The 21,317-nt window shown below is 43.7% G+C and overlaps 1 protein-coding gene across 3 annotated transcripts in view; it reads right to left on the bottom strand.

The window, feature by feature from the left end:
• bach2a (BACH transcriptional regulator 2a) overlaps window positions 1–21,317 on the bottom strand; it is a 25,532-nt gene extending 4,215 nt beyond the window's left edge. Inside the window, exons 1-5 of one of the 3 annotated variants that reach the window (XM_078941103.1) lie at window positions 21,078–21,312; window positions 20,888–20,982; window positions 14,042–14,319; window positions 3,314–4,600; window positions 96–302 (exon numbers count right to left, since the gene is read on the bottom strand). In XM_078941103.1, coding sequence (XP_078797229.1) covers window positions 96–302; window positions 3,314–4,600; window positions 14,042–14,302 — 1,755 coding nt within the window. In that variant the 5' untranslated portion in view covers window positions 14,303–14,319; window positions 20,888–20,982; window positions 21,078–21,312. Of the gene's footprint in view, window positions 1–95; window positions 303–3,313; window positions 4,601–14,041; window positions 14,320–20,887 lie in introns of all 3 variants that reach the window. The other 2 variants (XM_023951783.2, XM_023951782.2) reach the window with 2 other exon arrangements.

Below are 21,317 nucleotides of genomic sequence, written 5' to 3'. Positions count from 1 at the left end.
ACACATGAGTGCTGTTTTTAACTCCTCACAGTAGTTAGGTTTCTGGGTAATGGAGTTCAACAACCTCACACGAAGTCCTGGCTTTCAGGACGTACCAGTTTGCGGATCTCATTTTCCAGGTTCTGGATGCAGTCCAGCTTCCTCTTGCGGCATCGCTGGGCGGCAATGCGGTTTTTGCTGCGGCGGCGGATGTCGTGGATGAACTCCAGCTGCTCTGAGGTTAGTCTGTGCATCTTGATGAGAACCTGAAAGTCGTTGCGGGGCAGGTTGGTGATCTGGTCAACAGGAAAGGGAAGCTTCACCTGAAGAAGTCAGACAAAAATGTAATTCAGAAATTCTCACAGGAAACAGAGACAGCCCAAAACAAGCATGAAAACAAATGCAAACAAGTTTTAATCTCAGTGTTTGATGAGTTTGAAGGTAACAGAGATATTGTGTTTTGAAGATTCCTCTAAGCTTCACACACCTCACACATAAAATAGCACAATGTTTTTTTGTTTTTCCCTTCTTTCCTAGACTTAGTCCTAAAATTTTGCTATTCTGGAATTTGTAACGTTCATAGGTTGTGCAAAAAGGGCAACAAGAGCTCAGCTGAGAGAAAAGTTAATATGGGGGCAAAAAAAAAAACTAACGAAAAAATTGCTTTTTGGGGCTTCAACAGTGTTCGCCCCTTTACTAATAATCTTCATCAACCTCATAAAGCCCAGCTGGATGGCTACTGTTCTAAAACATACATAGCTAAAACAGGAGTTACACAACCCCAATGTCACAATCACACAAAAGAGAAAACTACAGTACAGCAAACTAAGAGTAGACTACCGTAAGTCCTGATGACTTATTAAACTTATTCATTAAAGGACACCTGAAAGTCCCAAATGAACAACTCCACCTCTTCCACCTTTACAAGTTCTTGAAGATAGTATTCAGGTGGACATTTTTTGAAATATTACTTTTTTTACTCTCTTGACAAATACATTTGTTTTTATATGTGACCCAGTTCTAAGTACGTTTTATGAGGGATCTCTCTCAGAGACCCGTACTGCTCCTGCCATTGAATTTAACAGGAATTGCTTTGAAAAGTTGTGATTTGGTGAGATATTTGAGCACTTTAGAGTAGAATTATTTTTGACCATATATTATCAGTAATTCTGAAATTTATTTCTTTTTTCTTCTTCACACAGTTTATTAAATTGTTCAGGAGAGATTTTTTGGGTCTTGATTTTCCTCATTTACCAATCAGCATGTCTAGTAAGCTGCAGCTTTTTGATGTAAAAACTGATGACATGTAAAGCAACATCCACTAGATGGCAGCATCAGCCTGAGCTATCAGACACAAAGAGACCACATGCTGAAGCATTCAGATCACACTTTGTTGTTTACATCTCCTGCTTCTTACAAGATTTCAGTTAGATGTCTTCACCGATTAGAAAACAGTTCATGTAATCCATGGCTGCACGGACACCAGGCACAACCGCCTGTTCCCACCATGACGCGTTGCATCGGCCTCCTTTCCTTCACAGCAGCAGTGTGAAGCAGCTCACAGCATGACATCATTCACTGCTCCGAGTGTGGGATGTGTTTAGGTGCCTCTCTGCTCAATAGACGTCTAAATATAGGTCCATCTCTCTGGAGTCACATGGCGACGCCGGGCCGATGGTTACCAGTTTATCTCCTGTTCTGGTTTCCATTTTTGACTCTGGTTTGACCCACATTGGTGCACAGCTGCACATCAGAACCCATTTGACCCGTTTTTTCATCGTCTGAAATGTCCCACAGTGAGAGAATTAACCTGTGGTGTTCCTCAGAGCTCTGCCCTGCATCTTTATACTGTTGTTATGAAAAAACGGGGAAGTCATGTCTCTTATCATAACAATAAACTTTAGTTTTTTTCCGCCTATGAAGTAGAATCCACTAAATTGGTCAATCTAGGTGATCATTTGTGTAGAATTAGAAAACGTTTCCAAGAAATGTTTTACAATTAAACAAGAAGGAGACAGAAACTCGGATTTATTTGTCTCCAAACTACAAATTAAACAACTTTCTGCTTCAGTGTCCAGTTTGGAATGACAAATTTTATAGATTAAACAATTTTATTTGAAAAGCCATTTAGGGGATTGAGTTAAATTACTTAAAACTTCTAATATAAGGAGGAGTATATTTTTCCTCAATTTTTGTCTTTAATAAAAAGTGTAATTTGGACATTGTTTTATTTCATAAATAATGTTATTTATTTTATTGAAAGGATCATGAATGAATAAAACTTTATTCAACTCTTTGAAGGTACCTAAGGGCTTCACAATAAAAAAGAGATCTAACATGGAAACAAAGGTTTGAAACTAAAAACTCTACAATATTCTGTTTTAGAATATAATTTTCAATCCAAATGTTTTCATCTACATTCCATGTTATATTCTCACTCCACACATCTGCTCCAGGTCCGGCCCTTCTATCGAATTTTAGAACCCAATGTGGCCCGCGAGTTAAAATAATTGCCCACCCCTGCCTTAGACCGTGAACATGTAGTTTAGGAGGTATACTAACTTGGTACTCATTTAGACTAAATTGGAACATTTTAAGTTTAAAATATATAGATAGTAACAGTAAACTTCAAGAATACGGCCTCACTTTTAGTAAAGACTATAAGTACTTGTAGCACACTTAAGGAAAATGCAGCTAATATTTTAGTATTGAGAGGATTTCCTTCTAATTGTGATTTAAGTTTATTCCATTTATTAAAAGCCTATTTATGTGATAGATTATTGTTGTAAGAAAATTAACTGCATCACAGTGAAACATATTTTTGTGTTCGTAAATTTGTAAGATAAATGAGATAATACTAGGTAAAGTAAAAAAACAATAATTACTAGAAAATAAATGTCTTTTCGTCTGATTTTAGGACTATAGTTTCAATCATAGCAAACACGTTTCGATTAGCAGCTAAAAATTGTGTTTCTGACTTTTGTAAATGATTTATATCTTTAAAATAGAGTTGGGCTCGTGAAAGTTGACATTTTTAGATGTAGTGGACTGGCCCGGTTGGATCAAACACTTCTGAGGTCAGATGGAGCAGATGGTGGAGGGAATGAGGACAGAGCACCTTCTACCTGCCTGCAGGGAACCAGAGTGTTTGGAGGTCCACTTGATGTGCAGCAGAATTGGGTCTGGGAGAAGAAGTGGGGCAGACGCTGCGACAATAAACCTACATTTGACTGAACTAAAACAATGCAGGAAGCTAAATCCAGACTCAAATATGTTTTTTAGATTCCTGTGAACAGGAAGAACCTGCACAATGGCGATAGACGGCTCTACTTACCTCAGGAGCCGAGGCTCTGGAGCCGCTCTCACTGTCCCCGTCTGAGAAGGAGTCGGACTCGTCGCTGGAGTTTCCTCCACTGGCCCCAAATCCATGCTCGCTTTTGACCTTGGTGTGACTCTGAGAGATAAGCACCTCTCTGCTCAGAGGAGTCCCAGGCTCCACCACCCCAGCCAGGAAGCGAGGCAGGGCCAAGGCAGAGCTGGTCCGAGTGGGCGAGGAGAAATCCAAGTCTAGACTGGGGGGCGAGCTGCCTCCTGCTGCGTCCTCAGGGTATGAGAACGAGGAGTGGGATGTCGGGGTTTGGGTGGAGGCTGGTAGATCTGAGTCTGCTGATGTCTGGATAGAAACAGGACCACAGCTGGTGAGGCATTTCAGACCAGAGGAGACTATTTCTTCTTTACTCCTGGGCTTCTCTTCCTCTAGTTGGCGTGAATGCTGGTCACCAGCTGGGGAAGAGAAGATAACGCTACGTCTGTCAAGCTCACTTTCCCGCTGCAAAGTGGAGGCCTTCGACCTCTCAATGTTGCCGAATGCATCGTTGTCCTTGAGATCAGTCTGTCCCAAAGGGTCGCTCTTACTCCTCTGCCGGTCCCTTAGCAGCTCTCTGGAGTGGCTGAGGGAAAACTGGTTGGTGAGGAGCTGCTGAATGGTGGTGCTGGGAATGCTACAGAGATCCAGACCTCCTCGCTCGAGGTAGGAACGCAGGCAGGATGAGGGTAGATCATGGCCTGCAGAGTGCTCAGCTGCCATTGGAACCCCTTCTACTTCTAGCTCCATCTCCAGAACCTCTTCAGCTCCCAAGTCTGGGTGGCAACCATTCCTGTCATCCACTACATCCTCAAACACAAAAGCTTCCTCCTTAATCCTGGAGGGGGTAAGAAGAGTCTGTGGAGCACAGCTGCTGTCTTCGAGCTGAGAGCTCACCAAGGTTTCTCCATTGTGCTTGACATCACAGACCTGGTGCTGATAGTTCCTGTATTTGGAACATTGTGGAGGGTCTATGGCGGGTGAAGCAGCATTCTCTTGCCTGGCATCAGAACAGCTATCGAAGGACAAGTCATCAGAAAACGCTTTTTCATCGTTAGCATAATCCAGCTCGCCATTGCTGGAGTGCTGTCCATCATTCTGTAGCTGAGCCTGAAGAAACCGGAAGCATGAGTCCTCCAGATTGTGCACGCCCAGAGCGTCGGCACACAGAATGACCTCGTGGATGTTTTCTCGACTCAATACCAGCTTGGCAGTGTAGGCAAACTGGAGCAGAGGGGCAAAGCCTTTGGCTGTGACCTGCAAAAAAAAAAAGAACTTGGTTATTCTTCAAAGTCAAATGAATTTCCAAACTAAATAGTCCAAGATGTTTTTATTTAAGAGGGAAAACAACATATAAACATTCTGTTTTTGAGTTTCTTCACATCATCTGTATTCTCTGTTTCAAGGCAGGCAGATCCTGCAGGATTAATGTGGCATTAAATCATGTTTGCCGAAATATTTTCTTCCTGCTGTTTTTTATGTGTTAAAGTAGAGTTGGGCTTCCTTTATTTTAAATTAAACCTATTGTAATGTTGGCATTTTTTTGTTAAACCTTCTGCTATGATGCTATTTATCCATAACAAACATGCCCCCCCATACATCCCCACACTTCCTTAGTTCTGATTTAAATAAATAAGTGAATTAATGTATTTATGTAGCACTTTAAAACACCACCACGGTGCTAAAGTGCCTTACAATTATAGATATTAAAAAATAATCGAGAATAATTAAGAACAAAAATTAAAAACATGCAGCATTAAATCATAAAGGGCAGTAAAACATCTAAAACAAGTTAAAGATAATAAGATGTAACCAAATACAGAGTATTCAAAACCATTCTAAAATGGGAAGACTTTCGTCGATATTTAAAACGTTTTAGGTCTGATATGCACAGCTCTATTAAAGTAGGGGTTGAAAACTGCACAAGCTCAAACCTCTGATCCTGTGATGTCAGAAAATATCAAACAGCCGCAGAGGCAGGACATTGTAGTCTTGGTCTCATCGTGATGCACAAACAGTTGTTTTAGACTTTGATGAATCTTTATAATCAGATTTATTGATCTGTGTTTAATGAAAGTAAAGTGTGGGTGCTTTGCTTTGATACTATTCTACTTTCAAACATAAATGACTTTTAGGAAGTTTGCCATAAAGAAATAGTTTTGCCTGAAGCCAGTGAACAAATACCTTCCACATTCCCTGTTTGTTAAGAAATCTATAACAAATCTTTATATATGAAGGGAGCATGGAATCCAAATTCTAAACAGTAGGAATAATTAACAGCAGCCAGTTTGGACGCAGCGGTTTGACTGTGGTCAACTTATCGATCGAAACTTGTCTGAAAGCATTTGAAACTGTTTTTTGATAAACAGGGAGACTCGAGACAAAAAAAAAACAAAATAGTTTCAGAAGAAGAGCTTTAGAAAAAAAACATATGAATTCCATGGTTTAAAATAAATAAAATTAGACAACTAAAAACAGTTATTTTATGACACCCATAATCTAAATTATTTTCTTTAATGATTAAAAAATACAAAAAATAAACTGGCTGATTAGTCGCTGAAGAATCCACAGGGACAAATTTGGCCGCTTTTTAAATTGTATTTATTTATTTATTTCATTTTTGGTTGCTCTTAATCGCTGCTCCCCATAATAAACAAACATGTACAGGGCATTGTTCAGGTTTTACCTGTGTTAAAGCGTTTGTAAAGATGATGATGATGATGAAACAAACAAAAAATAAAGTCAAATTAAATCTTCAGGGTTAACATAAGACCTGTGATTTGCATAAACTGTGTGATTTCTTCAAATCTCAGAGTCTTCATTCCATCTCCTTCGTCCTTCAGTTTCATGAGAGCTCATGAGTGTGTGTGATGTGGCGTTTGCACTGCAATGTAAGCCTGTTTTCTGCTAACATCAGCAGCCCACATGCTTGCGACCACACAGCAGTCACGCAGGCTTCACTGCAGCATCGGGTGATGATCACAGCCGGTAGGATCATGGACGGCTTCTCATCCACACCTCCACCTTTCACCACCTGGCGCGTCGCCGCCAGGTCAAACATGCAGGAGGTTTAAAGAAGGTGCTAACGGAGCATGCACATCCTGTCATGCTGAAGCTTTTTTCTAAGATGCGATGCTGACAGACGGAAGCTTCACTTAAAGACTGCTTGGCCTGCGTCTGTTTTAACCACAGAGGCTGAAGTCCCATTTGTGTTTGTATGAATGGACAGCTGTGACTCAGCTTGCTCACAACTCAATATGTGTTGTATTTTTCTAGACATGCAAAATCTAAAACAAACAAAAAGGGAAGCCATAACACTTCTATCTAAACAACATAAGGAGGAAAATGGCTTCCAGATGCTGCTAATTACAAGCATTTTATTGGTTAATCTTCAGTACGAGCAACTCAGTAGAAACACAGACGTTTTGTCAGTTTGCTGCTCTGCAGAATTTGAGTTCATCAGAGCAGGAAAACACATATAAAGATCCTAAAGAACCAGTTATTGATACACAGAGAGTGTTACCAAAGGATCTGCAGACATAAAGGGTCTATTATTCCCCAGTGAGAAAGTAATAAGCGGAAAACGTTCAAAACAGATCTCCCCTGGAGCGGTTGAGCCAGCATGTTTGGGTCAAAGTAACAGCAAGAAACCCAGAACTCTAACTGTAAATGTTAAAGTTATTTACAGGCCAGGTGGAGAAAGACTTAACAAGTTTGGTTCAGGTGGACTGCAAGAAAAAATGATTCTACTTCGGGACAGGAAAAACCAAAGGTAAAAGTGTTTGGTCAAGAACCAAATTTGGTGAAAATAAGGCCAATAAGGAACTTGTCTGAACATCCAAGATTTCAGAGCCAAAAGTAGGAACATCTATCAGTAGGAGAACTCAGGAAACTGCAGGAGAATAAAATCTCATCTTAATAAAGTGATTCTGGGTACTGGCGGTCGAGGCTGGCTGGCCCGATACCGCACTCAAGGGAAAATTCTATCAGTCATTAAATGAAAGCATTATGGATCATTTATGTTCTCAACCTGAAGCTAACAATTTTGAGGATCTTGTTTCCGCAGCCCTCCGATCAGACGTCCGGCTACGAGAACGTCAAACTGAGTGAAACCGTAAGCAAACATCCAACACTCCCTCTCGTAATTCCATGATGAATGTTTTTTCACAATCTGGACATGAACCACCAGGACTTTCCACTGAAAAACCCATGCAAGTCGGTCATTCTAAAGTCACGGCTGAAGAAAGACAGAAACATAGGGAAGAGGGGTTATGCTTTTACTGCAGGAACTCTGGTCACTTAGTATCACAATGTAACCTCAGTTTAAACTCCAGAATCCACCGTTAGATGACAGGCCACGGGGGGATAATTCAGAAAACTCCAAAGAAAAGAAATTCCTTTTTGTTCCTGTCAAGATCTTGCATCAAAGTCTTATTCACGAATATAGGGCTCTTATTGACACTGGTGCTGAACACAGCCTCATCGATCAGCATCTTGTTAAACAACTTATGTTACCCACTCGACTCTCCTATCAACGCTGCCGGGTTAGGTGGTCAACAACTTTCCCGCATCACGAATCGTACTAAACCTATTCTCATTCTCACCTCCGGTAACCACAGAGAATATCATAGATTTTTTGTCACTCAATGTCCTCAGACCCCTATAATTCTGTGGTTCTCCTGGCTCCAACTTCATAACCCTCATGCTGACTTGTTTACTCCCCGTATTTCCAATTGGAGTACTTTTTGTATGGCTAATTGCCTTCATTCACCTATTCCTTCCACCACTACTTCCGTACCTGATTCTGAAGAAAACATAGATTTGTCTAAGGTTCCTCCCTGCTATCATAATCTTAAGTCTGTATTTTGTAAGACCAAACCTAGCGCCTTACCGCCCCACAGGCCTTATGACTGCGCGATCGAACTCCATAACGGCGCTACTCTCCCTAAAGGTAAATTATTCAATCTGTCAGGTTCTGAAAAAAAACGCCATGGAGAATTATATCCAGGAAGCTTTCTCCTTGAGTCGCATCCGTCCCTCCTCCTCTCCGGTAGGTGCAGGTTTCTTCTTCGTGGAGAATAAAGACAAATCCTTAAGACCCTGCATTGCCTATCGTGAGTTAAACCAAATAACCGTTAAAGACAAGTATTCTCTTCCACTCATTAATTCTGTTTTCGATTCAGTCCAAGAAGCACGTATTTTTCCAAGCTAGACCTCTGTAACACCTATTATCTTGTTCGCATCCCAGAAGGCGACGAATGGAAAACGGCCTTTAATACACCTTTAGGCAACTACGAAAACCTCGTCACTTACTAACGCCCCCGCAGTATTCCAAAGGCTTGTTAACGATGTCCTCCGTGATTTTCTCAATAGATGTGTCTTTGTCTACCTTATGATATTCTCATCTACTCCAACAACCAAACTCAACACGAATGTCCGTCTCATTTTGGAGAGGCTATTAGAAAATCACTTATTTGTTAAATCGGAAAAATGTGAATTTTATGTCTCCACCATCCCCTTTTTGTGTTATATCTAGGGCTGCAGCTATCGATTCTTTTTGTAATCGATTAATCTAGCACTTAATCGATCGATTAATCGAGTAATCGGATAAAACGATTTGTGTGTGTTTTTGAACGACCAAAACAAATAATGCAGAACAAAAATGATGTGGTTGTAAAATGAACAAGCATTTTATTTTAAAGATCCGCTCTAATGCAAATGTTACTTTTGGTGTTTTTAAGTGGCGGAGCTAGAACATTTTGTATGGGGGGGGGGGGACAGAAGACTTTGAAAGGGTGGCACAACACCAAAATGGAAGGCCATTAAAAATAAAAGAATCAAAAAAACATATTTGATCATTATCATTGTTTATATTTCGTGTAAAAATAATGCTTTTGTTATTTTTGCAATGCTTAAAGAAGCCTCGCGGTCCGCCGAAAGGCGAGCTACCGCCTGTCCCAGCCCCTGCCTCTCGGCGCCCCCTCGATGCTCTTAGCTGAGTGTCCCGCGGGGTCCAAAACGTTTACTTTGAAAAGTGTTCAAAGCAGGCCCGGTCGCCTGAATACCGCAGCTAGGGGCTCTTGCCGCCCGCCGAGGCGGCCCGCGCTGGTCGCCGCGGAGGGGGCGCGGAGCGGCTGACGCCGCCCCTCGCTCGCTGCTGGCGGCACGCGCTGGTTCCGTGCCTAAGGCGTCGGGGTTCTAGCGGTCGCGCAGATGTCTTCTGTTCAGATGCTGAATCATGGAAGATGTGCTGTTGTGGTATGCCAGCTCTATTTTGCAGTAGAGACACTGCACCTTGTTCTCTTTTTATTAAGTGTGTAATGATCCCACACTTTAGACAATTTCTGCTGTTTATTTATAGATCTATTCTCCGCCATCGCGGCAACTAAATTCAAAAGGTCCGTGTGAATAAACGGTCCGTGTGACACAATCAAATCCCTGCGCCGCGCGTATAATGCGCGTCATAGGAATTTAACGAGGCTTCGAGGCAGAGTTTTTGCCTCGAGGAATTTTTGTAATCGAGTAACTCGAGTAACTCGAGGAATCGTTTCAGCCCTAGTTATATCATTGAGGCTGGTAACATCCGACCTGACCCAGCCAAGATCGAAGCTGTTACCAGTTGGGAGATCCCTGAGACACGCAAAAAAAATTACAACAATTCCTGGGCTTCTCCAACTTCTATAAAACATTTATTCGCAATTACAGCAGTATTGCAGCACCACTCACTCAACTCACCTCTGTCAATAGACCTTACGTTTGAACTCCTGCAGCTGACACTGCTTTTGCAAAATAATTTTTCGTCTCTGCCCCGACACTCATCCAACCTGACATTCAGAAACAATTTATTGTCGAGGTCGACGCCTCCGATTCCGGAGTTGGGGCTGTACTCTCTCAACGTGAGGATTCATCTGGAAAACTCAAGCCATGTGCTTTCTATTCCCGCAAAATCAACCCCGCCGAGCAAACCTATGATGTCGGGAACCGTGAACTGTTGGCAATAAAGCTCACATTAGAAGGATGGCGTCATTGGCTATTGTTTGGACAGAGCATAAAAATCTTGCCTATTTACGAACTGCTAAACGACTAAACTCCCGTCAGGCCCGCTGGTACCTGTTCGTTGATCATTTTAACTTTACCATTACCTACCGCCCGAAAGCCGCAGTGTCAAGGTGGATGCGCTTTCCAGGAAATACAATACCACAGGATCCACCACGGAGTCTACCATCATCCCTACCTCATGTTTTGTGGGCAGTCTCACCTGGGACATCGAAACCTAGGTCCAACAAGCCCAAGGTGAGGCACCCGATTATGCACCATGCCCTCCTGGAACTTTGTTAGTACTCGGTTCTCTTAGGAATGAAGTACTCACCTGGGGACTTGCGTCCCAGATTGCCTGCCATGGAGGGGTCCATAGGACTATTAGTCTCCTCAAGAGATATTTTTATTGGCCCTCCTTGGAGAAGGACGTTCACGAATACATTGCGGCCTGTACCACTTGTGCTCGCTCCAAGGCCTCCAACTCTCCCCCTACTGGACATTTGTTGCCCCTTCCTACTCCCAGTCATCCCTGGTCCCACATCGCTGTGGATTTTGTGACTGGACTACCACCATCCCAAGGCAATGCGGTAATCTTCACCGTCACTGACCGTTTCTCTAAAGCTGTCCAATTCATCCCTCTTTCTCAGCTCCCCTCCACTACCAAAATCGCTGACATCCTGGTTAACCAAATTTTCGCCATCACGGCATTACCAGTGAGATTGTGTCGGACCGCGGACCTCAGTTTATTTCACAGGTGTGGAAAGCTTTTTGTTCCGCCCTCGGAGCCACAGTCAGTCTCTCGTCAGGTTATCACCCGAAGTGCAACGGCCAAGCGGAAAAGGCGAACCAGGAGTTGGAGGGGGCACTCAAGTGACTGGCAGCTCAAAACAATGCTGACTGGTACCCGGTGTGGGTAGAATATGCCCATAATACTCACCCCTCTGCTGCCACGGGGATGTCTCCTTTCGAAGCCTCCTTAGGGTACTCACCACCTCTGTTTCCGTCACAGGAACTCGATCTCCAGCGGTGCCAAAGGATTTGACACCAGGCCAGGGTAGCTCTCCTCCACACCAAGGAGAGCAACTGCCAGATGGCAAATTGTCACAGGGTGGTGGGCCCAATTACCAACCTGGGCAGAAGGTATGGCTTTCGTCGAAGAACATCCCCATCCAGGCTTCCTCCCGTAAGTTGGCACCTCGCTACATCGGTCCTTACGTCACTGACCACATCATCAATCCCTCATGTGTCCGCCTATGTCTACCAGCAAAACTCCGCATCATCGACGGCACCCCGGCGTTCACTGTTAGTCAGGTGTTGGACGTCCGGCGCCGTGGTCGTGGCCCCCAGTTCCTGGTGGATTGGGAGGGTAAGGGCCAGAGGAACGCTCTTGGATCTCCCGTTCCCTCATCCTGGACCATACCCTCATCGATGATTTCTACTGTGCCCACCCGGACCGGCGTCCTGGACCGCCAGGTGGCGGTCGTTGAGGGGGGGATACTGTCATGATGCCTCTGTCAGCTCTCCAGCTCTCCTCCCCCTCCCCTCTCTGCTCTGCTCCTGACGCGACCAGCTGGTTCCACTCACCTCATCAGCCTGCAGCCTCTTAAGGAGATCCAGTGCCAGCATTCATCGCCAGTTCGTTGTTCCTCTACGGTGTATAGTCTGGGCGCCTTATGTTCTCGTTCATGCCTGCTTACCTCTAGCTAAATCTTCAACTTATCTACAGGAAAGATCACCACGAGTGCTCCTCTGGTCGCTGTTGTCTGTCCATGCTCCTCGTCCAAACCTCGCATCCTGTTCAAGCCAAGTCATCCGGTTACTTCCGCCGACCCTCCAGCCCGCCTCGCCTCAGAGTCAAGATTCCAGTTCCTCATCTGCCATCATATTCACTGAATGTGAACTTAAATAATTTCTCCTTACCTGACACCTCTCTGGGTTTTCTTCCGGGTTCCAGCATTTGGGTCTGCCAAGTCTTGTGAGATCATGACATTTTTCTTTGTTTTTGTTGCTGAAAATACCTTGAAATAAACCAATAAATCGGTCAATCAATAATGTGATACATAAAAAAAATATATTTTTAGGTTGTTGTTGAGAAAGTTGCATCTAGAAGCTGTTCAATCATAGGTGGGGCCTTAACGCTTTTGCATTTTGACCATTTATGTTATAGAAAATCTGTATTATGTGTTAATTCTATAAAGATCTGGATAGTAAAAGAGAAAATCATGTTCAGATTATCAAGGTGAGGATTCGTCCCGGGTTGTGAACTGCTCACAGAGGTTCTCTCTGGGGTTGGGGGGGCACACGTAGAGCAGGTTGGGAGTCAATCTTAGTTCCGCCCCAGGACAAACAACAGACACAACAGCATGCTGACTCACAGACATATTTATCAGTACGACAGATCTGGGCCAGTGTGAACAGCAGCAGACAGGAGGAAGAAAAGCGGCTCCCTCATCAGCCTCAGAGGCGACTGGAGGTGAATAAAATGACAAATTCATTAATATTGTGCTCAACCCCAGGTTCATAAATAGATCCCTTCTTTTCTGACCTAATTCTTTAAATGAAGCTCCTAAATTTACCCTACTCTGCAGCCTTACAAAGACCGTTTGAAAAGCCTGTGCCTTTGGAAAACTCACGGTGAGCTTGATTCTCTGCAGCAGGAACTTTCCAACCAGGATAGTCCTGCAGGCTTGTTTCAATTAAAAAAGAGGATGCAGAGAACTTAAACACCATTTGGTTTGGATGGTTTCACATTGCACTTCTTGGAAAGGCTTCACAGTCACAACAGCTCATACGGGGGATGTTTTGACCAAAAGTAGACAGCAAGAAAATAGAGTAAAGAAAACACAAAACCTGGCTTTCACATCAATAAACACCTGCAGTCCCTCAGTTCTCAATGTCTGCCCTTCAGATTTTTTCCAATTGTTTGTTGATTTGAACTTCTTCTGGCAAATATTTTCTGTACACCTTTCAGGTCGCCATTGCATATCAGCTTTCACTTTATCGCACAGGTGATTTGGCTGAGGTTTTTATGCCGGATGCCCTTCCTGACAACTCTGCATGTTATCCAGCCTGGGGGAGTCCAGACTAGGACCCCTTTTTGGCCACATAATTAGGCAGTTGTGCGAAAAGTCTTGCCCAAGGACCCACTCTGGATGAAGCCCATTGGGAATGGATCCTTGATTTCCTGTGTGCCATTGACGCACTAAAGCAATTGAGCATGGCATCCCGGAGTAAAATTAAGGTAAAATTAAGGTAAATCACAGAAGAGTGAGGGTCTGATTGGATGTACAGTATTAGCTTTGAAAACCCCCAAGGTGTAAAGTAGAGCCCACTTTCAACAAGACTGCAGGGTAAAAGTGTCTGAAGTGTGAGACACAAAATACTGTCCAGAAGAAACTTAGGGGTTCTCCAAGAATATTAAAACATTTAAAATCATTAGACAGTTTTACTAATGCAGCTAGAAAGGACAAAGCAAAGTTTATACCAGTGGTGTCAGACTTTTTTCTTTAGAGGTTTGTCAACGAACTGGACCTATACTTACGGACAGTGGCCCGTGAGTATAAATAGTACAGATGCTGGTTCCATCGTGCATTGTACACAATGATGCATTGTGTTTCTTTTCTAAAAAATAAATGCTTGAGAACGACCAAAAGTTCCTACCTTGTCTGGGAGTGTGATGATGGGCTCAGCATCACCTGCTGACCCATCGTTTCCCAGCAGCGCCTGCAGAAAGTAGCGGCTGCTGGCAGCGAGGACGGCCCTGTGCGCTCGCACCTCCCTGCCCTCCACCAACACGGTCACGTCGCAGAGAATCCCCCTCTGCCGCTGCTCGTCCATGCTCAACAGCACGTTGGCACAGTGCACTTTGGATTCGTACACATACAGGGGCGCTGCCGCCTCACCGTCCCGCTGCTCCGACATCACTCCACCGACACCCTCTGCAGAAGGGAGATCAGGTGAAGGGAGCATAAGCAATCCATGCATTTACAACCCATTTCAGTTTTTCTACAAGCTATGACAAAACAGCAACATGTGCACACAAATACATGTAATACTGTAATTGCCAATAGAATATCCTGTAGGAAGAAATAACTGACATCATGACTGCACTGGGCTTCACTGATGACAAAGCATATACGCTGTATACATATAAGCCCACGGCAAGTTGAGGATTCCAGTCCAAAAATGTTTGAAATAATGGGGCAGCTTTTAGAAAACCCAAAAATAATCGATAGTCAATCAAGATCAAGGCTCAACAGGAAAGCCAGAAAAATTGAAACCAACACCATCCAGATGTCAAATGAAGAAAAGAGAGGTTAGATGTTGGCATTAGGATGAAAAACCTCATTAGCGCCAGCTAAAACAAAATTAACGTTACTATCATATGGTGTTTGACAATGAAACTACACCACAATAAAAACATCAGCACTAAAGGAGGGTTCATCAAAGGTCCTATTCAGGACAGTCTATAAACGTTATTTCTTCAATTTTTACCCGCATGTAAAATATAAAGAATATTTTCCTGGTCTAAACAGTGGACATAATGAAGGGTTACTGGATGAGGTTTAACCATTTCCAGGAAAACAACAGTGTTTGCCTTTTCACTTTTGAAAAAAATGGATGTAAAAAATATTGTATAAATTTTTTCCACCTGTTACGGCACAGTCTGATGTTCCCTTTTTAAACAGTGGGTTTACTTCCACAAGCTTGGTCCACACCTTGAGACATCAGTACTTTTAGTTCCACTCATAAAAAGTCTGTATGCCGTTTGCAGAGGTGAATAAAGAAGCAGAGAAGCTGTTTCTTTGTGTGCCGTTCAGGTCTGTAGTTCATAATGGGTGACGGAGACAGCTGAGCATGCAGTCTGCCTGTCTCATCAGCCAACACTGTGTGTGTGTATGTGTGTGTGTGTCAGCAGGAACTCAGCGGAGCTCTCTGCTGAGTCAGAGCTTTAAAATGGCAGCACTGGGGGCTGGCAATGAGACACTCCCCAAGGCTGATGGACCAAATGTCTCATGGCTGCAGGTGGATCCTTCACCTCGTCTCATCAGCTCTTAATCTTTACTACACTAAAACATCCCCCACATGAGCTGTTATAGTGCTTGGTTCAAAAAGAATTAAAAGACCAAAGAGCTTCAACTTCCCTTTGATATTTTTTATTTCTCTGAACAACCAATCAGTTGGATTCAGTTTGGTTGGTAAGAACAGATAATAGATTTACTCATCCTGAGATATGAGGAGATTTCGGTGTTTCTCTTTATTAGAGAACTTCACAATGTTTTTGTATGCATTGTTCCTTTATTAGATAAATAAAAATACAAATTTAAAGACCCACTTTAATGAAAATTGTGTTTTTAACCTTTTTTCGTTTATTTTTCCGATGAAGGAGGACATTTGTTAAGAAAATTAAGATAAAAAAACACTACAGAGTATGTCTTTATTAAAAATGGTTGTGAAACAGGAGCAGACAAAAAAAGTGCTGTTTAAAAAATACACATTATGATGTAGAAAATACACTGGGCAGCCACAAGCTGGGTCTCAGGTATAAAGAGCTAGACAGCATCGGGCCCTGACATGATACATGTCTACTGGCTAAAGAAACGCACTGCACTCCATGAGCGCCTGGCAGCACAAATGAACCAGCTGCTAAGAGAACCCTGAACGGCTAATGGTAGGGCGAACATTCCTGATAAAGAAGGATCCCTCAAAGGGTGCAGTCCCATCCAACTACCGGCCAATGACCTGTCTCTCCACAACATGGAAGCTCATATCAGGCATCATTGCAACCAAGATAAATAGGCACATGGATCAATATATGAGCAACACACAGAAGGGCATTGGTAGAGACTCCAGAGGAGCCAAACACCAACTCGCTCAAGACTGCAGGTCATGTCACACCAACCTGTGAACAGCCTAGATTGATTACAAGAAAGCCTATGACTCAATGCCACACACCGAAAGAGTTCAATAGTGCTAGATCAGTCCATGTTTCAGTCCCAGAGAAATGCGTTAATTTCTTTGGTTTGTTTCAGTGTGCTCTGCTCGTTCAGTTCCATTAACATGTACACCAGTAAATGAGAAGTGGAAACCTGCTGGAATGCAGAGTTAGAACCGTGCAAACAATTTCTTCAAATGCCTAAAACCATTTCAACAACTGCATGAACAAGTTCCACGTTGAGTTTTCTCCCTTTAGGGTAAAACCATTCAGGAACAATGGGGAGCTTTTCTGCACAACACGTTTCGGCTGGTTTCATCATCCTGTCTGCAGTGTGATGAGAGGACAGTGTGTTTAAGCAGCTTGTTGGGCTGACAGGCAGCTCACTGATATGTGTCTAATGACAGCTGGGCAAAGGAACATCCCAAAACTGTTCCAGAGTCTAAGTCTACAAGGGGCAACACATCTATTTTAATCAGCTGTAATCTAAATTGGTACTTTTGTTGAACAGTGCAAATTCAGCTCTAATGTTTTCTAAAAGTTTGCCGTTTCTACCTAATCGTAGAGCACAGTCTTTGTAAAAAGTACTTTTATAGGTAACAGGCTTTGATTTTAAAAACATTTCTGTATTTAGATGACCTTCTTGATCAATATGGTTTCTCCTGACATGTCCCCGCCCTCAAATCAGGTGGTACTAAACCAAAACCAAACCAAATATCGGTACACAGAAGAATCAAGAGAGTTCAAATTTTTTTTGACTCCAACTTCCCTGATCAAACACACAAAGAATCCTACAGCTGTTAATAATTCAACTCAGCAGCAGCTTCATCAAACACAAAGGTTTCCCCAAAGCTACAAACACCAGCAAATAATATTCATCAACAAACTGTAGTAATTCATCCGTTGGCCTCACTATGTGAGGATGTGTATAGCAGCACGTAGGGCTATGACCTACTTTCTTCCTGCCCTGATTATGTCTGATGTTCATCTGAAGGTATTTGTAGGATATAGTTGTCTATACAGACCATCTGTCCACACAGTGCTGTCCCATGTTCGCTCATAGATCAACCTGTTTGTCCCGTAACTGCAGGTAAACTGAACTGAATAGAAAGAAACCTGATGAATGTTGGAGAAGAACATTTGGTCTGCTGAAAAACCAGCACGAGCATAATACCAGGTTACCTGGAGGACCAGCATACCGTTCCGGTACACCACCATGCCCCCACATGTAAATTCTGCCCAACAAACTGTTCAAATCCCAAATGAGAGCTCTTTTTGTTGATGCCAACTACCATCAAGCTAATGCAGATGCTGGTACAGCCAGTATGTGCTCTGCTGGTCACAGTCCCGGGTCATCAGGTACAGTAAATTAATTTGGCTATAATGGATCTTAAATTGAATTTGTGAACCTCCATTGTTTTTGTTGTAGTTGGAGCTGACATAACACTAGTGTTGTGGACGCCTAGAGCTGCTGAGATTGCCTGAAGACAGTATATTCATAGTTCAGCTGAAGTGTTGAGCTTCATATTCAGGTGTGTCATGCTTTTATTTATTTTTTTAGGATAAAAATTGCACCAAAATAGTATTTTTTTTTTAATCTAATCCATTGAAGCAGATAACATGTTGGTGTAGCTGTGATCTCTTTGTTTTTGAACCACTTTTGTGTCAAAGCACTATCAGAAACACATCAGTGGCAGGCAGGGGCGGAGCTACCCCCTGCTTTGCAAGGGGTGGCAAAGCAGCCCCCCCCCCACAGCAAAAAGCTTTGCCTCCCGAACTGCCCCCCCCCAATTTTTGAGTCAATATTAGCATAATTATTGATAAAGTTTAATAAATCACTAACAAGTTTATGTGAGCATTGCAAAAACAACAAAAGCCATATTTTTAAATGAAATCTTGAGCCTCTCAATTTATTTGCTTGGGCCCTATGCCGGCCCACCTGGTCTTCCACTCTGCTGACCCCCACCCCCCCACACTACAACAGTAAATATGGGCCACTCCAATCACAATGTCGAAACACAGAGGTAGTAGAATTACTATTAGAAGAACTCAATAAATGTACAAGGACCCAAGAAAATAACAATAAAAATAAATTATCTCTGCAGATGAGAAGCAATTCAGCACAACGAGGATCCAAATTATTATCGGGGCAAACAGGAAAGACACTGAATATTTCACTAGCCTTAACAATGTTTGAGTCATTTGTCAAGAAGAGGGATCCACTTCTGAGAGCTGGGATATCTTCAGGCAACATGTAAGAAAATGCTGAGAGCTGTGGTGGTGAAAACCAAACAAATGTTGACACTGTCATGTAAACAGCAATATTGCACAGGTACGAGTGTTTTTCAAATCCAAACCAATAGCTTCTCATTTTAGCTCCTTAATAAACCAAAATCTAACCAACAACATTTTGGAGGAAGACTTTAAAAAACAATTGTGAAAAAAAAAATCCAAAAATGTCAAATATCTCTGTATATTCTCTGGTACAGCTTTCTGTTTGAAAGACATAAACCTGTGTTTAAAGGTAGGTTCACCGGTAAATTCTGGTTAATTCCATCCCTTTAAAAGATGTGTGGTTGTCTTGCTTTCTGTTGCACAACAAGTTTACTACAAACAGAGATGAAACACAATCTCAGATGAAGATATCCTTGGGTTAGGCTCCATTAGCAGCTCCACCCTCAAGGAGCTCCTGAGCTCCGGAAATATCCCCCATGACATCAGTGCCTCCTCGATTTCACGTCTTTGTTCGGGGAAGCTCTCACTTTCACCGCACTCATTCAGATTCTCCGAGGTCAGAGTGATCTGCCTACAGCCTCGTTAAGGCAGATCTATTTTAAAAGCGTTCCCAGAGGTCTTTTACTTAGGATGTTTTTAGCAACAATCAGAAAACCTGTGTTGTTTGGACATAGTTTCTGCAGAGCAGCAGGAGTTCTTTAGTAATCCCCATGTGATTTGTGGGCGGTGCAATTGGAGCAGAGCAACTGCCCCCCCTTCCCATCAGCCAGAACTGAGCTGACTTTACGCTCTCTTATGCTAGTTTACAGCTCCTCACACCCCCAACTATACATTTCCAACTATACAACAAAAATGTTGAGCAATATGCAGCCGCACAGTAGTCAGACGAGGAAAACAAAGACGTACATGGATCTATTTGTCTGCAAGGATGCATCAGAATGGAGCAGAGCAGGGATTTTGTGCCCCGCCCAGTGGATTTTCTACATCACAAATACATTCTTTTTCAAACTCCATTTTTCATTTGCTCCTGGTTCATAATTTAAATAAATACTCAGAAATGCAATTTTGAGCTTAATTTTCTTTATATATGTCCTCCATCATCAGAAAAATGCCACAAGAACAAGTTAAAAACACCATAAACACTTTTTTTTGTCTGAGTGGGTCTTTAACACCTTCATATCGGCTTTACATGCTGCTTTAAAAATGTGTCTTCACTCACTAAAATTGTTCTTAGCAGTAGAAATACACAGAAGAAAGCATCAGGAAGACGAAAGGAATTTGTGATTGTCCAATCAGCACATTTCCTTTGACAGGGAGATTTGGATGCATTACAACTACAGTCAGGTAGACTTTGATCAATGGGAAGGAGAATCTTTAAAAATTAAAAAAAATTAAAATGATTGTTTTCTTTGTTTGTTAAGTTTTTCAACATTTCGCCGATTTGGGGGCTGAAATAAGCTCTCACAACTTGGTACCATTTCAAACAGCGGAATTTTCCGGGTTAAGTTGATTTTCTTTTACATCTAATATCTATTTTTTCTTTAATAAAAACCAAGTGCGTTGTTGGCCTCTTTAGGAGGAGTTTTGTTCGGATTAGTCGGGTCCAGAAGACTTGGCTTCAGATCTGCGGGATTTTCCGCGTCAGCGGTAAACATCTGGGAGCATCACTGCAGACTGATTCAGATAAACCTGCTGCACGCCTGCGCAGTGACGGTGACCAAACTGACAGCTGATCACTTCAGACGGATCGATAATGGAGCGAATCTGCCGGCAGAAAAGCCTTAAGGTGAAAGGTGAGCGTGGAGAAGTTGGAAGACGGACGGGAGCCCGCTGCTTTACGGACACAAAGAGCTCATCTGTTCGCGGGGCGCGTGCGCACAACAATTAAAGCCCATCCAGCTTTCATGCACGACGTGAACGTGGAAAAGCCGCGAGCAGCCGCATCCCCGACGGTTCCGGTGGACTCTGCTGAACGGAGCGACTCCCCCTGGGCCGCGGCGGCCGCGGTCGGGGCTTTGTTCGGCGGCAGGGCGGCAGCCGCGGCGGTGGGTGGGCTGCCTCCTTTGTCCGTGGCTCGCGCGCGGGTTTGTCTGCCTCGTCTGCCGTTGGAGCGTGCGGGGCTCGTTTTTTACTCGCGAACAAATACAAACTTTACAAAGTTAAGTCCCGCGAGGGCGGGCGCAGCTCCCGCGCGCCAGCCTGAGCTGGTCTCACTGGTGTCACAGCATGCAGCCCGCGCGCACTGACAAAGCGCCGCACGCAGCGCGGACTCCCGCAGCCCTACGCCGGAGGCGGCGGAGGGGCTCCATCCCGCGCGGGGCCGCCGCCTCACTCACCCGCTATCCCTGCACGTCCGCGGTCCGCGCGCGCCTCAGAGGTAACGGAGCCTCCGCAGCTTCATGCTGGATGAACGCCCGCTCTTCTCCAGGAGCTGCATTGTTGACATTGGCTTCATGACGTCACGCTTCCCCTCATTCACAACAATGGCAGACCCCCTCCCCTCCCCTCCCCTCCCACCACACTCACGGCGTGAACAGTGGAAGCATGCGGACTTCAGCCGGTCAGCTGTCAACCTGCAGACGTCTGCGTGCAGAGGCGGAGGCTGTCTGAGCGTTTCACTGCAAGCACGCGGCCGCCTGCGAAGCGCGAGCCGTCTTTCATCTGTTCACCAGAGTCAGCAGATCTCTGCAGCAAGCTCTCATCACGCCAAGAGACAAAGGCTCGGCCATGTCTTCGCAGCTCTGTTAACAGCAGCTTGCTTGCAGT

The sequence above is a fragment of the Oryzias latipes genome, chromosome 22, assembly GCF_053564925.1.
Source record: "Oryzias latipes strain Hd-rR chromosome 22, Olatipes_Hd-rR_3.1".
NCBI lineage: Eukaryota > Metazoa > Chordata > Actinopteri > Beloniformes > Adrianichthyidae > Oryzias > Oryzias latipes.
The sequence above is the reverse complement of the archived record's forward strand: the minus strand, read 5'-3'. Positions and strand labels throughout refer to the sequence as shown.